The sequence below is a fragment of the Electrophorus electricus genome, chromosome 20 (genome assembly GCF_041902795.1).
Source record: "Electrophorus electricus isolate QZ-2024a chromosome 20, ASM4190279v1, whole genome shotgun sequence".
Taxonomy (NCBI): domain Eukaryota; kingdom Metazoa; phylum Chordata; class Actinopteri; order Gymnotiformes; family Gymnotidae; genus Electrophorus; species Electrophorus electricus.
The window spans coordinates 7,335,770-7,351,329 of record NC_137516.1 but is presented as its reverse complement, the minus strand read 5'-3'; the positions used below and the strand labels follow the sequence as shown (position 1 = coordinate 7,351,329).

General features: G+C 43.6%; 2 protein-coding genes across 6 annotated transcripts; one reads left to right on the top strand and one right to left on the bottom strand.

Annotated features, from left to right (window-relative positions):
• Positions 1 to 1,163: 1,163 nt before the first annotated feature.
• Positions 1,164 to 6,333, bottom strand: LOC113580447 (uncharacterized). The gene is made up of 9 exons (XM_027014994.3): positions 6,047 to 6,333; positions 5,571 to 5,667; positions 5,280 to 5,454; positions 4,827 to 4,969; positions 3,763 to 3,939; positions 3,497 to 3,613; positions 3,017 to 3,103; positions 2,672 to 2,819; positions 1,164 to 2,569 (listed from the first exon to the last, which is right to left on the bottom strand). The coding sequence occupies exons 1-9, from the start codon at positions 6,058 to 6,060 to the stop codon at positions 2,547 to 2,549; spliced, it is 981 nt and encodes a 326-aa protein (XP_026870795.2). The 5' UTR covers positions 6,061 to 6,333; the 3' UTR covers positions 1,164 to 2,546.
• A 178-nt stretch (positions 6,334 to 6,511) lies between these two features.
• Positions 6,512 to 15,541, top strand: si:ch73-236j9.2 (solute carrier family 35 member E2A). Of its 5 annotated transcripts, XM_035536359.2 has the most exons (10): positions 6,782 to 7,004; positions 7,195 to 7,254; positions 7,351 to 7,795; positions 8,977 to 9,112; positions 9,425 to 9,552; positions 10,373 to 10,493; positions 10,590 to 10,643; positions 11,640 to 11,712; positions 12,818 to 12,963; positions 13,261 to 15,541. In XM_035536359.2, the coding sequence occupies exons 3-10, from the start codon at positions 7,513 to 7,515 to the stop codon at positions 13,481 to 13,483; spliced, it is 1,164 nt and encodes a 387-aa protein (XP_035392252.1). In that variant the 5' UTR covers positions 6,782 to 7,004; positions 7,195 to 7,254; positions 7,351 to 7,512; the 3' UTR covers positions 13,484 to 15,541. The 5 variants fall into 5 exon arrangements, with proteins under 5 accessions (XP_026870824.2, XP_081559664.1, XP_035392252.1 ...); XM_027015023.3 differs by lacking the exons at positions 6,782 to 7,004; positions 7,195 to 7,254 and adding an exon at positions 6,512 to 6,758; XM_035536360.2 differs by lacking the exon at positions 7,195 to 7,254.
• Positions 15,542 to 15,560: the final 19 nt, after the last annotated feature.

The window sequence follows — 15,560 nt, the reverse complement described above, 5'->3', positions numbered from 1 at the left end:
TCAGCCCAACTGGCGGTGACTGGTCACGTATAGTAGATTTCGCCTCTCACACTCATGTTTCCCTCTCATACATACGCAGACAGGAAGTAGCTACATTTCCAGGTGGTCTGGAAAACACCTGCTGTAATGGGAAGCTGTTTTCTAAAGCAAAATTACTTGATTGACTTCAGTTCACTTATCTGAGTCAGTCATGAGTACATTCCTATTTCAGGATAAGGTGTTTGTGCACGAATAGATTTATTTGCAGTGTATGTACAAAGATTTTCAAACATGGACTCGTCTTACACAAAGCGAGGGCGGCAGTTTAGGGAGAGTGTGACTGTGGGCCTCTAAAAAAGCATTTAAAACTAGCCCGGAAGATGTAAAATATTTAATCTCTTGTGGTGAAATTGTATGGTATCTTCACATAAACCTTTCATCTGCACTTCTTTTTTTCACTTTTCCCTCTAACAATTTTTGTAACGTATCTTTTGAGAATATGTTTTAAAAAATGGATTTTGCATTTTTTACATCGCACTTTAATAAATGATCCAAAAACCGAACTGTTCCAAGTTGTTCTCCCCCTTTACCACAAACCACCTAGAAGACGTGTGGGAAAGTCCCGTGTAGTGTACGGAAAGCTTCCACCGTGGTGTCATGGCTTTCCAGCTGTGTGTGTCTTGACCTTACATCATTGTGTGATGCCACATTTTAACTGAAATAAAGGACAATGTGGCATTTGCTAAATGTCATGAAACATTTTGCGCAACGTTTCTGTCTACACGCACGCTCGTCCTTGTCCAATGGGACTCACTGCAAGAGTGCACCAAACCTCTCCTGTCTTAAAAAAACATTTCTGAGAATTAGGTTTTCCTTTTCTGTCCGGTTACCACCATCCTTGCTTTAAAAACAAACAAACAAACAAGCAGGAAAGCTTAACTTTTTCCTGGTCATGATAGCAACAACAGAGTTGCTGCATTGTGAGTTAACTGTATCGCGTGTTGGGAGTTTCCACACCTGAAGAGATTGAGAAAGCTGTGGTTCCCTTTCACCAGCTTCCTAAAATGACAGTATGAAATCTTTGCGCAAACGTATCTGTCGAACAGTGGTAGTGTTTGCTGGGTGCTACACGAAGCTTGGTACTGTGAGACAATACATTAAATAAATCAACTTCCGAACAGGGCTGTTAACATTTACAATCACAATGCGTGGTTGTCTAATGTATTTATTGCCACTTTTTTAATCACAAATGAGTTTTTGAAAATAGAGAAAGCTGTACTATCAAAAGAAAAATCCAAAAGTTGCAAATTAAATGATTAAATACATTATTCTGTATACGTCTCTGAAGTAATTACAGCACGTGAAGTAGAAAGAGTAACATCTTCAGTAAATGGAGACTAACAAAGAATAGTGTGAACAAAAGGTACAAAAACAGTTATCCTGAACGCGTCTTTAAAAAAGTGTCATCTCTACATGTGAAGCGTTTATAAAGTGTCACAGTAATCTCCTGTTAAACCAGTCAAAATGAGAAGAAAGGACTGCAAACGCAAGACACGGTCCAGTCCTCTGGGTTGCGATACTTCCCCAAGTTGTCAGGTCGTGCACTCCTGCATGGAGCTTTTCTCCCTTCCAGCAGTTGGTATCAAACGATTGGGGGGTGGGAGTTCTGACCATCTTCCAGGAGTACACACAACCTACCGTTTGTTAAATCAGTTCAAACCCAGAAAACGCGGGAAGGGGCGGGGGGTTTGGAAGCCTGACTGACAGGCACAATATGCTTTTTCTTCTTGGCACAGACGAGACTCAAACTGGCTGTATGTGACGAGAGACATCAGCGTCACATGTCCGATCTCACATGTAGTCTTAAGGATTACTCAGGCACTTGGATATAGTATATGAACTTAAAATTGTATCTACAAACACAGTGGAAAAAAAAAACTGACCGAGTTTTAAGAAAGGCTAAAGCTTGGAAACGCAGGTCTTTGTGCAAAAACAATTTTTAACACATCGAGCATTTTAAAGCAGGTCATTGTGTGGCTAACGCATGCATGTTACATCTGCTACAAGTAAAGAAGCAATACGTTAAATGAAATCCTGAATGCTTTGCTTGCAGTCTCAATCTATAATAATAATAATAAATAATACTTGATTTTTATTATTATTATTATTTGAGTCTTAAAGTTCACCCTTTCACATCTGAGCAGTGCATTTCTATCAGTAACTAAGACCTCAATCGCTCAGAGACCGCGAGGCGTTCGGCCGTGTCGCGTTAGTCAGCCACGCTCACTCGATGGCTCGCGGACATTGTAATGATCAGTGAACGGAGTGTAAAAATCAAGACCATCCGCATTAATCACCAAGATTACGATGGCTCATATTACTCTGAGGTTTGGAAACCAGTCCGGGGTACAACGGTAGCTGCCACGCACTCCATGTTAAAACGTTCATTAAAAGCAAAAAAAAAATAATAATAATTTAAAAAAATTAAAAACGCAAATGTCGTATTTGCGTACGACCCGTTGGCTGGCCTCTCTGAAAGCCGTCGCGTTCCTGCTCGTCCTCTTCACCTACGGCAGGCGTGCGGCAAACACTAAAGAAAAGAAATGAGACGCACGTCAGCAGTCGCGAGCCGCCACAAGTCAACAGGCTTTGGGGTCGGCAGCGGCGCGGGCGTGGCACGCGCGACACTCACTTCTCTCGCGCAGGCCCTGGCCGAAGCTGCCGTACAGGCGCAACAGGCTCCAGAGCAGCGCGCCCTTGATGACCGCCGACAGCGCGCAGCCGGTCACGGCCGCCGCCTCCAGGATGTAGGTCTTGCTCTGGCCCCACTGGGAAATGATCTGCAAGGGACAAGCGTGTGCACACCTGACGTCTGCAGACGGATTTTTCCAGCATAGCGGAAGATGGACGATAGAGTGGCGTGTGGTAGTGAACACTGAGGGGTTAATGACTGCATTTGGGGTCGTAGTCGGTGAGGGAAAAATGCTAGATTTAAAAAAAAAATAAAAAAAAGAAAAAGGTGTGTTTCTTGTCTTACTGAGTAAAGGAGATAAACGAAATAGCCCAGCTGTGGCAAGTTCAGGATGACGAAAATCCAAACGAGTGGCTTCAGTTCTTTCAAAACCTAAAAATAAATGAGAAGCAAGTCAGGTATGAGCATAAAGTGATTATTATCTGGGGGCGGGGGGATTATTTGATATTGAGCTGTGAACTCCCTCCTGGTATTCCACTGGTCTACTCCGCCATGCTAAGTCTAATTCTAAGGCGCTGTCTCTCTGCCTACACGCTTCATTCAGCCCGTGAATGGCTTGGTGAAAGAAAAGCAAGCATCCACCGTTGGATTTACTGCCATTTCTCGTTACTGTTTACACTGCCCCTTGAGGTCAATAATTGTATTGCATTTCAAACATAAAGACAAGGTAGTACCAGGACCTGAGTCGTGGGCCCCTGTTCTAGTGAATAACCGAATTAATGTGGAAGATGGGGGGAAAAAAAAAAAAGAAATATGTTGACTCACAGCAATGGCTCCAGCTGCAGCAGTGAGGCAGGCCCACACAACTCCAATTCCCAGAATTACAGTGTGGGCGTAGGATATGGTGGTACCCGAGGTTAGTATTAGGATGCACAGGCACAGCTGGTGAATATATTTCACAAAAAATCCATATAATACAATGAAATGTATGGACAGGAAATTAAATGGACAGAATTGCTGTCATTGCTGTCACAGGTTTATGCGCTTGGCAGTAATGTCACTCTGGACTGCAGACATCTGGAGAAAGTCACCTGGGCCTGAAGGTCAAAGGTCACCATTGAGAAGCAGAAGTTCAGTAGGAAATACTGTTCCTGTAGGGTCTCCAAAGCTCCGCCCACACGGAAGGCCATCATGTTGGGCCTTTGAATGAGCAACAAGGCGCAGATCACGTGCAGCACACCAACACACAGGATACACACAAAACGTACCTGCAACACACACACACAACTAATGAGTACCTGTAGAGTCAATTGAATACAATGCACTTAAAACACATCAAATGTGATTCAGAAGCGCACGTTTGCGACATTCCTCAAACTTTGCAGACTAATTACTTAACCTTATTTTGAAAAGTCTTATTTAAAAGGACACGTTCCCAATTTTATAACCCATGTTTACTGAAATTGTTCTTTCATTTTTAACTGTGCATGCCCCAAAGAGTCAGACTCACAGTGATGGTGTTTAAGCATCTTATGTTTATTCATAATATTTTTTGAATAACAGTAGACCACCCGCAGTAGTTGCAGTTGGCCTGCATCTCATTTGCGAATTTCCACACAAATAAAGTCAATAAACCCAGACCGAGAGCACGACTTTTCTTCCCCTTTTCAAAAAAACATCTAAAGGCACACTTAATTCTATGGCAAATTTCTCCATGTGCAGCTATAAACAACAGGATATCTTTAAAGGAAACATTGTAAGCAAAACCTATTTTCACTGTAGATGGTATTTGATGTACCATAACAGGTGACCGGTGGTGAAATATGAAATGTCTCTCACTGTGATGTACTTCCCATCATATAAAGAAAGTGCCACCGTGTCACGTTAATCAAGCTTTCCCACTCTATGTTCTCCAATTTGCTTTCGTAATTACTGCAGCAAAACTGCTCACAAGGGTGCAGGCCACAGGGTAGCCAGGAAGGACACAAAGTAAAATTGCAGGTGGTGAGGTGACCAGTGAGGTGACCATTGACCATTGCGATTATCACCATAGCAAAAAACGATACCAAGAAACTGATTATACAGTAAACAAGTCACGGACAGAAGGCGCCAAACAAAAGAGTCAATACGGGAAGGAAATGGGCCGTTTACATACCGTCAGCAGTGTTGGATAAGATGGCAGCACGCTGAAGTTGACCACGGAGCGCACCATGACCACGAGCACGCACAGCACAAAGACGATCAGCTCCTGCCGGTTCTCCTGCAGCACGCCCCGCGTGATGTAGTACACGCAGAACACTGGGGAATGTCGTGCGCGTGCACACACACATACACACACACACACACACACACACCTGATGATATTTCCAAACTGATTTACATATGTCTAAAGGGTATAATGCACAGGTAGTACTTTCAAACTATATGAATTATTCAGGCCCAGCCCTCTTCTCATTGTCATATGCTGTTTATTCATGAAGTACCATGCATCAGCTCCACCCTCTGTCTATCCTGGTCGCTGTGTACCACAGTAGATCTCAGAGGAGGAGTGCCGACCCTGCAACCTCGCCTAGGCAGCCCGAGAACGCCGAGCATTAGCTTAACTTACGGATGCCCACGAGCTGGATGAGGGAGATGGTGAGGTCATCGTCATCACCACTGCTTGAACTCTGGCTCTCTTTCTGAATGTTGATTGCGGTGAGGATGAGGAGGGCCAGGAGAGAAACGAGAGCGAAGCAGAAATAGATCTTGACAAGGCAAGGGAGCTCCGACCACCGCTTTATCTGGACAGAGGAAAGACCCACACACAAAGTTTATGCAATGTGGGAAAGCTTGCCACTGGGGTGTCCTACACGTCCTACGGATGAGCCTTAACAGTGCATCTCCTTGTAGTACTCACTGGTCCACATGGTGTTGGTAGGAGCTCCCTGTGTCTGGGCTCCAGGTTAGGAGTAGGGAGCTCAGTGCAGTCTTGACGTTGAGGCAACACCAAGGGACTGGAAAATTAGTAGTGGCATGCATGACAGAATAACAGAAGTCAGGGTAATAACCACGTACTAACCAACTGCGTAGCTAAAACGAAAAGTCCAGATGCATGAAGCAAAATTTCACCACGACTGGTGCCCAGCCCCACTATGCCAACTCTGCTACGTCAGGTTATTAACTACAGTTTGACTAATGGGATATAGAAACCAGTCCAGTTTTGCAAATTAAAAAGGTTGTGACTAGATTTGGGTACACATGTAGATTTAGGTGTGAGATTTAGCTTTAGAACTCCATCAGCTAATTCCCTCACATAGTTCTTAGCTACAGCGTTTGGAAGCGACTGGTAGTGCTAACATCAGTGCATCTTTGACCACAGACACAGGCACTCACCGAATCTCGTCCATTGCTACAGATCTGACGGCGAAACTTGTTTTATTATTATTACTACTATTATTATTATTATTATTATTATTATTATTATTATTATTCCTACATCAGAAAAGTGCTGTGCTTTTTAGTTTTGAGGTAACTCGGTTCTTCAAAATACAGTTTCACCTGCATTTTTGAAAAACACACATACTTCAGTACACCCACTTCCGCAATACGTCCCTAGAGACGTCAGACATCACCTTTCCGATCACTGCTGCACGCTAGTATCGCAACATCTTTATGTTTTAAGAATATCGATTTTCTTATAATATACATCACATATTTGTGGACTATGTTTTCCAGATTATGTCAGTAAAATGCAACGTATTCGAAATATATAAAACGAAATGCGTCATTTTTAGTTATAAAATACATCCATGAATACTGCGCAAAACTGCAGAGTCGATGACCAAACAAACATTTTCTTTGGAGTCTGTAACAAGAACAACCGACACGTTCCAGCAAAGCAGAGCCAGTATTTGTAATGTGGGATACTTATACAAATATGAACATAATAAAAATTGTAACTAGCCTATATATTTACATTGAGTATCTAAGCAAATAATTCAGTACAGATATCTGAAACTACACTTAGTAAGTTGGCTGGAGATGTTGAGTCGGTGAGAGTTGTGCGTTCGTTTGCTGCTAAGATGATTCACCAATGTGGCAGAAGGTGATCTACTCTTCTCCGTCTGGTGGAGTTTATTTGACCGTTTTTACGTCAGTTAGACTTGTTATGCACTATGCATTATATAATGTTGTTGCCAGTGCAGTTTTAATTTCAGTGTGGAGTAATTTTTAGATTACAGCTAGCCCACATTATCGTTTTCTAGCTGTCTGGTACAAAGTCTGTGGATAATATACAGTCAAGCAGAGTAGCAGTCCTAGCTCGCATGGATAGGATAGCTGAATTAGCTAGGTAAGGTAAGAGATTTTTAGGTAAACGTAGCTTTATCAGCTAAATAAATGTAAATGTTTATGTTGTAGTTTAGGAGCTTAAACAAAGTTTCTTCTTCATGTTTACCCTTGCTGAAATGAGTATGTATTATTAAGATTTTGCCTTTGGCAAGATTATCAGAAATCGAGTTACTCGGTTGCTTTTGTGGTAGGTTGCTTGTGTTTTGGAGTGCTACAGACTGATCTTTTGCAGTCGGGTAGCTAATTTAATGGTATGTTTTATCATAGTTTTAAATGCTTTTTGGACTTTTCTGCTGCTGCTTGAGTTCAGAACCGCACCGTCATTGCCTCATATGTTTGTGTTGCAGAGAACATCCGACTTCCACCAGTAGGTTCATCAGCAAGCTCATTCCAAGGATGACCATAGGCGCTTAAAAATGGAATAGAGCCTCGGGTCTCCCCCACAGTGCCCCTGCCCTGTCCTGCCCTGCCCCGCTCTCCTGAACAGAGCAGACGTGCCTCGTGGCACCATGCCCGCCAGTGAGCGTCTGGGGCGCTCTGTCTTCTGGAAGCTCTTCTCGCCCTTCAGGAGGCCTCGGCAGGAGCGTGTGATCCTGGCCCGTAGCGAGAGCATGCCAGGCGAACACGTGCTGAAGATCACCATCACGGAGACCACGGTCATCGAGACAGACTCGGGCACATGGAACTCCAGGTCGCTGACCTATCTGTGCCTTTGGTTCTTCTTCAGCTTCTGCACGCTGTTCCTTAACAAGTACATCCTGTCCCTTTTGGAGGGTGAGCCGAGCATGCTGGGTAAGTGGGTGCGTGGAAAGTTCTTCCCGATCAGCGAGGTAAAAAATACCAGTGGAGTTATGTGTAGGAGGAAAAGTTACATATAAGCAGGTTCAGTGTGCAACGCCACTTGTTTGTCACCATGTGAAGGCATAACAAGGCATTTGTGTCCAACACCGCAAAATATCGCTAATGTCATTCTCTTGAAATACCTTTATATGCACTCAACATGTGCAAAACAAGTTAGTGGGACACAAACTAAACCTACATGTAACTGTAGCACTTGGCCTCCGCATCTAAGTGTGTGTGTGTGTGTGTGTGTGTGTGTGTGTGTGTGTGTGAACAATGGCAGGCGTGATGCATATACCCTGCAGGAGTTCAGATTTTGCATGGGTAACTAGTGCAGGCTGTGCCACTCCTGGGTTAGACCATAGATCACCATCAACGCAGCAATTCGTTACAAGTGGCTCATCACCAGTTTTGCATTTAGAAAAAAAAAAGAAAATTATACATGTGTGTATTCAGGCTGGCACTATTTCATATGAAATGTCAGTTATTTATAGCTGTGTTGTCCAACTTGTGTGCATGTAATGGTGTTTAATCCCTACGTTAAATATTTGGCTAATTGTCTCACCATTAGCAGGATGTAGTGGGGCAGGAGGGGCTGTGGTGCGATACGGCTTTTGGGTGGAACCTGTATTTGGCTTTCAAAGAGTGCATTCACCTGGAGGCAGACAGAGCCAGGAGGGAACTTCAGGGTCCCTTAGCCACCACGGAGACGGCAGCCAGCCTGTTAATGTGACTCTGCTGTTTTTTGTTTTTTGAATCACCTTTGGAATTTTGCAGAAGGCGTCTCCTGACCAGAGTGTTTGTGTTTGTTTGTGGGTTTTTTTTTTTTTTCTTTTTGAAATGTGATGTACCTTGAAGGAAGATTACCAGGTGCACCATTTTTTTTTTACGTTAGTGCAAACCCGTCTTGATGGAAGTTTTAGCACACCATTAAAACTTGGGGGGGGAAAAAACTTTTTGATCCACGCCATACCTGCACACACTTCAACCCAATTTATTCAAAAAGTAAAAAAAACAACAACCAAAACTGGTTGCACAAGCTGCCTGGCAGAAGTCAGTTGGAGCAGTTTTTCTCGTAAGCAGGCACCACAAGCTTTGCCGGGGTCATGCTTTGTCCGTCTTCTCTGCATCAGGTGCTGTCCAGATGCTCTCCACCACGGTCATTGGTTGCTTCAAGATGTTTGTGCCATGCTGCCTGTACCAGCATAAGTCCCGGGCCGAGTACCCACCCAACTTCCTCATGATCATGGTCTTCGTGGGGCTGATAAGGTGGGCCTTCACGCTGGGTATCCCTGCCCGCTGCTAGGGCGATGGTTACCTGGCTACGCGGACTGATGCTTAGAGTGTTCCAGAAACCAAAAAGTCACGTAATTAAGAATAGCATGGTCCGTGCCTGCAAAATTGCACATCACGCACGTCTGCTGTTTGATTCACATGGGACGTTACCGAGACGACAACTGACCGCAAGTGCCGTCTTATGCTATATGATTCAGACGAGGGGGCTTGTTAACGCTATGGCATGTGGTTTTGGGTCGCCCCTCGTTTTAAAAAGCCCATCCACCCACAGCTTCTCTCTTACAGGTTCACCACGGTGGTGCTGGGGCTAGTTAGCCTGAAGAACGTGGCTGTGTCCTTCGCTGAGACCGTAAAAAGTTCGGCGCCCATCTTCACCGTCATAATGTCCCGCCTTATCCTGGGCGAGTACACTGGTAAGGGGTGGGGGAGGGGCATCCTGCCCGGCGGCTTTCGTGGGTTGTCCCAAACACAGATTAAATCATCCCAGCTCTAGCTGTTTCCTGCCTCTTTCTGCCTCTTGCTGCACCTATGGAGGATGCATATAGAGAGAACAGGCTTCATTAATAGTGAATAGTTATTAATAGTTAAAACAGCAGTCTTCAACATATTTTAGTCAGTTTGACTTTAGAACAGTGGGAAAGACAGTAACGAATTGACTGCTGATCTAAGATCAGTGAGAATCACTCATTGAACCAAAATGTAACCCAAATTTCGGTAGGGCAGAATACTTAAGTGTACTTGAGTGTTTGATTTGTGGGGGGGTTTTTTTGGTTTATTTTGGTTTGTTTTTGGGTTTTTTTACTTTCAGTAAATGTGTCGTCATTGTTTCGTATGTAAGATCTCTATCAACTCTCCTGTTTTGAGATGCTCCATATTTAAGGTCATTAATATGAACCTGTCTTACCTGTTGTTTAAGTTGGCTGTCTGGAGGTAAACCTGCAGGGTCACAATTACATTACACTGAAGCAAAATGCCATTTGACCTCTGTCTGGCTGCTTTGGGAATGTGTCCCTCAAAATGCAAAGCATGTTTATCAATCCACAGCAAGTGTGTGTATAGAGTGGTAATCAAATCCTGTGTCCCAATGAAATGTTGACCCCCCCCCCCCCCTCAAAAAATCAATTACATTTTAAATGCTGAGTTCTTTACTTAATTAGAAAAATTACAGAACAACTGTTAAAACCCACCAGGAGCACCAAGTATTTCCGACACCTTCTTCTATTGGGTCTGCAGGTCTCTGGGTGAACCTGTCTCTGTTTCCAGTGATGGCAGGGCTGGCCCTCTGCACGGCCACGGAGATCAGTTTCAACATGCTGGGCTTCTCCGCCGCGCTCTCCACCAACATCATGGACTGGTATGTCATGATCACGTCTCCAGCTCTCATGACAACATAGAAAACGGGGCGTGCAGATAAGGTTGATCAAAGTCCCCTTTCTGTGTTCTGTCGCAGCTTACAGAATGTGTTCTCTAAGAAGCTGCTGAGTGGGGACAAATATAAATTCAGGTGAGCGCTTATTGTCTCAGTTGCGTCTCAGTGGCTTGTGTCTGTTACGTTTTGGGACTTGTTGGATGCGGTGATGTCTATGGAGTAATCACACGCAGCATCATTTCTCCCAGACCGCGATGCTATTATATTTGAACACACAACGTCAAACACGGAGTGCGTTTACGTGCATAATCATAATCCCGTTTCTCCGTTAATCCAATTTACACAAGTGGTCATGTAAACGGCATGCGCTGATTTCTTAGCTCGGACTATGGCCCAGAAATCAGTTAGCTGGGTTTTAGCTCAATAATCTGATTTCTCAGTGCATGTATATGCTTACTCTGACTTCTTTGGGATTTCGCAGTCTGCGCACGCTCGCAAACGTAACCGGAGCTGTCCTGGAAGCAACCAGCATAATTAAATGCAAAATGGCAATCACTTTTGGGGAGACTCTGAAATGCAACACATGCACGAGGAAATGAAACATTTGAATCACACAGTATTAGTAACTATTAGAATTCGAAGATCCATAATTACCGGTAAAGTGGGTCCGTATTTAAGAAAAGCCTTGGCAAAAAGTTGATGTTTACATCACATTCTGTGAGATTATTGGTTGGTTTCAAAATAGAAATTCGATTATTTGCCAACTCATGTAAACCATAATCTGATTACTCAAGTGCACGTAAACGCGTTGATCAGATTACTAAGAAAATCTTGATTTCCTGCAGTAATCGGATTATTATCCGCATACAAACGCACTCATGGTGTTTGTGTTCAGACATGTGCCGTACCTGTCGATGATTTCATAAACTTGGTGTCATGTGGAACATGACTTGTTTCCTAACTCTGAACCTGTTCAGAAACATTTAGAAACCCGAAGTGCTTGCTGTTATTTCGAGAAGCATTAAAGGATAACCCCATAGTTCGACACAGAATCAGGGGTGTTTCTTTCTTTCTTGAATGGCCCTTGCATAGTCGGTGTTGATCTCTTCTGTCTCCATGTTCTCTGTCCAGCCCCCCTGAGCTGCAGTTCTACACCAGTGCCGCTGCTGTCGTCATGCTGATTCCTGCCTGGGTCTTCCTCATGGTTAGTCACCTGTCCAAGACGTTAAGTCAAGACCTGTCTAGGGGACACAGTAGACTACGCTTTTAGCTTTTGTGGACTCGTTCGTACTTCAAGTCCAGTTCCCCACTGATGGGGTGTGAGGAGTCTTGTAGTGCGCCAGGTATCACAAGTGTAGATCTTGACTTGACAGCATGGCGTCCATGGAAAAAACGGTCCCACGGCACTTTGGACACCTCACGTGACCCGTTTAATGGAAACGTGGTAGCAGTAGTGCGGGCTTGATTTCTACTGTACCATTGCAGGGCAGTGATATCGTTCTCTTCTCTCAGCACAATGCTTTACAAGGTACACCGTGTAATTCATACCACGCATTTGTTATTTATTTATTAACCAGTGGCACACAGTAGCATTCTCAGTTATAGGCATGCCCAGAACTAAACACAGCCTGCAGTGACCTAATTGCTTTGAATAAGTTCTAATTTGTTCTATGGTTGCAGTCAAAACTGGCCTCACGCTGTTGGGCGTCCTCGTGAAAATACACTTTAAATGCAGGGCCATGTTATAAACAGGCTTTTGGTCTCAAAGTAGATGTTCTTTTGTACTTTGTAAGAGAACTTGGCTATACTTCCTTGTGAGGTCGCAACAAATCAGATGATCTAGTTTGTTGCAGCCAGTTGTTCATTTTTCCCAGTTCATCCTACTACTGTGTTGAAAGAGGCACAGAAAGTCAGACCAAGATCAAATTCCCTTCTGCAAGATATTATCTGCAGGTTCATAGTACGAACATAGTGAGTGTAGAGTTCATTAGTTATTATAAATTGTCCTCTCCTATTGTCGATTAACTATTATCCCAAGTGAAGTCAGCAGTTTATAAATCTGTACCTCTTAATAATGCTTAGCCCATATAGGCCCAGTTTCATCTGTAAAATCTGTCCCTTAGAGTCGATTTCAGCGTCAGACATGGGAAGCAGAACCGGTGCCTCAGGACAGGGCCCTGATTAGGTGATTTAGGGATTACCACGTGTGATTTAGGGATTACCACGTGTGATTTAGGGATTACCGCATGAGCTGTCATGGTCACAACCGCGCCGTCTCGCCCTGTCTGCTGTGCCCCTTCCCCTCCCAGGACCTGCCCTTGATAGGGAAGAGTGGGCGGAGCTTCAGCCTGAGCCAAGACGTGGTGCTCCTGCTTCTGCTGGATGGGCTCCTGTTCCACCTGCAGAGCGTCACGGCCTACGCACTCATGGGCCGCATCTCACCCGTCACCTTCAGGTGAGCGCACCGCCCTGCCCAGTAGAGGTAGCCAAGAGCGCTAACCCAATGGCGCTGGCCCAGTAGAGGTAGCCAAGAGCGCTAACCCAGTGGCGCTGGCCCAGTAGAGGTAGCCAAGAGCGCTGGCCCAGTGGTGCTGGCCCAGTAGTGCCTGCCCGAGAGTTATAACCCAGTAGTGCTGGCCTCAGAGTGTTAACCCAAGTGAAGACACCCATTCTTAATGACCTCTTTGCATAATATTCCCTTTTAGGAATGGCAGTCATTCATATTGTCAATTTTGGTTTGATTTTTGGTCAGCGTGGCCAGCACGGTGAAGCACGCGCTGTCCATCTGGCTGAGTATCGTCGTGTTCAGCAACCCGGTGACGGCGCTCTCTGCCGTGGGCACCGTGCTCGTGGTCATCGGCGTCATGCTGTACAACAAGGCCAAGCAGGCGCAGAGGGACACGCTGCATGCCCTCGCCCAGGCCGCCGACCCTGACCAGCGGCCCCTGGAGGCCAACATCAAAGCGGCGGACTGATCCGGAAGGCTCCTGAAGCTGGGACATGGAGTGAAGCTGGAGTCCGCCCCTAGAAATTTACAGTGGACCAATGAAAAGAGGAGGAACTGATGGTGGATGGCAAATCTGTGTAGACTTTGGTGCCTGGAAAATGTCATAAAATATGGCATTCCTAACTCCACTGTTTTGATATAAAATGGTACAGATACCTTTTGTTTTGTTTTTTTCTACTAGTATATCGATTACAAAAAAAGAAAAACAATTTTTTTAACGTTTACTTTTCATTCCTTAGGCCTGTTTATTTGTAAAATAGTTTGCCTCGTCTTTCTTCTTTAAAGACTTTTAAAAGAAAGAAAATGACATTAATGGTGGAAAGAGAGATCTCACTAAACTTCCCAAGGTTAGTTGTACTGTGGATTCTTGCACATAGGCCTGGGTGAAAGCATGACTAGTCATATTTGCTTAAACTAAACTGACTGAAACATTTTACCCTGTTGGCGTTACCTCTCCTATAGCACAGACATGTTCATGCACGCTTTGTCTAGTGGAGAATAAGCAGTGTCTTTCAATAAGGGACCACATTCTATGATGATGTGTGGGTCTGTTTTGTGTTTCTTTCTCTTTCTTTGCACTCCCTAACTTGACATTCTTGTGTGAGTCATGAATGCTTTCAGCCTTCCTATGTAAATCAAGCCAAGACTAAATGTTCTATTGTCAGTATAGCCTGTTCATTGAAGCATTCCAAAGATATAAGGGGAGAAACGGTGTCTGCCAGCTGGTAAATGCATCGTTTGATGACCTGTTTCTCAGCAGTCAAGAAAATGGAGACCTGCTATAGCTAGAACTCGAGCGTGGCTGTTTACATGTTAGTAAATTTTTACGCTCCATTTCTTTTTTGCCGGTTCTGTCTTTTAACTTTTTTTTTTTTTAATGTGATTTATACATTTATGAAGCCAAAATCACAAATTATGGCTGACTTGTCACTTGCTTACAGATATTCTGTGGCTTTAGCTGTAAGCCTGGATTTTCCAGTGAGTCTTGATGAGTATGTTCGTGTAATCCATGTGTCTCAATGGAACAAAGCACCTTGCTCTGGAGCTTCTTTTGACTATACTGATTGTGGAGAAACAAGTTCTGTAATCAGTTGCATCTGATGCTTGTCATTTTAATTGTGACAGTACAATCTGTAGTTATTTATGTGTGATACATTCATGTGTATCAGTAATTGTCATACCCTTAGTAATGGGTATTCATTGAGTGTAGGAGACCTGTGAATATTGTTCTTGTTTTTACATAGCAAACATGAAGTCAGTAGTAGTTGTTTAATAGTTGGTGAACTGCTTTAACGATTCCATTTCACCATCTATGGTTTGTGGTCTTTCTTGACCACTGATATATTGTCATTTGCCTATTTTGTCCCTCAGGTGCACATCCTTAGTGTTTTTTTGTTTGTTTGTTTGTTTGCTTGTTTTTTAATGTGTTAAACTCGTCATCTAGCCTACACTGAAGTGCTTCCCACATTTTAGATGCTCTGTGTTATGTGTCAAAACTTGAATTCCAAAACAACCTTTGTTCCTTAGACTACTGAGCTAATGACATTCCCTGTGGTGGTCAGTTAACTGACTAACATCTGTTGCTTTCCTCTTAACTGTGAGCTTCAGATTCACATGGACCCTGTGGACTGGGACTTTTATATATGTGGATCCATTTCTAAAAATGCATTTGTTAGCTTCATTGGTAAAACCTGGTTGTAATTCTTTTGGCACCAATTTAATATCCTTCACTTAATGCAGGTCTGGAAATGGCAGCATTTGTTCTAAAAGGGTAAAGCTTCTAGATGCAAAATGAATTGTGGGTTTGGGTTTCTATATAATGAAAGTTGGTGTTGCATCTTGAGAAGACGTATTTTCATATACTAATGAACCAAATTACTTTTTTAAAGGATTTGTCTGTATACATTGGTCTTTGTGTAAATTCAAGATGTAATAGGTGTATGTCATACTTTGTTTTTCAGATGAATTCAAATTAAAATTTGCTTAAGTTGTCGAATAAATTTATATTAAATTGACTTTGCTTTCCTTTAGTTGTTTGACTCTTG

Excerpts from the sequence above, each read along its gene's own strand:
- LOC113580447 (XM_027014994.3), bottom strand. Across the intron at positions 5,455-5,570 it reads TACCAACACCATGTGGACCA|ATAAAGCGGTGGTCGGAGCT; the intron begins GTGAGTACTACA and ends TCCTCTGTCCAG. Across the intron at positions 3,104-3,496 it reads CTGCAGCTGGAGCCATTGCT|GTTTTGAAAGAACTGAAGCC; the intron begins GTGAGTCAACAT and ends ATTTATTTTTAG.
- si:ch73-236j9.2 (XM_027015023.3), top strand. The coding sequence starts at position 7,513 with ATGCCCGCCAGTGAGCGTCTGGGGCGCTCTGTCTTCTGGAAGCTCTTC. Across the intron at positions 7,796-8,976 it reads GGGTGAGCCGAGCATGCTGG|GTGCTGTCCAGATGCTCTCC; the intron begins GTAAGTGGGTGC and ends TCTCTGCATCAG. Across the intron at positions 11,713-12,817 it reads CTGCCTGGGTCTTCCTCATG|GACCTGCCCTTGATAGGGAA; the intron begins GTTAGTCACCTG and ends TTCCCCTCCCAG.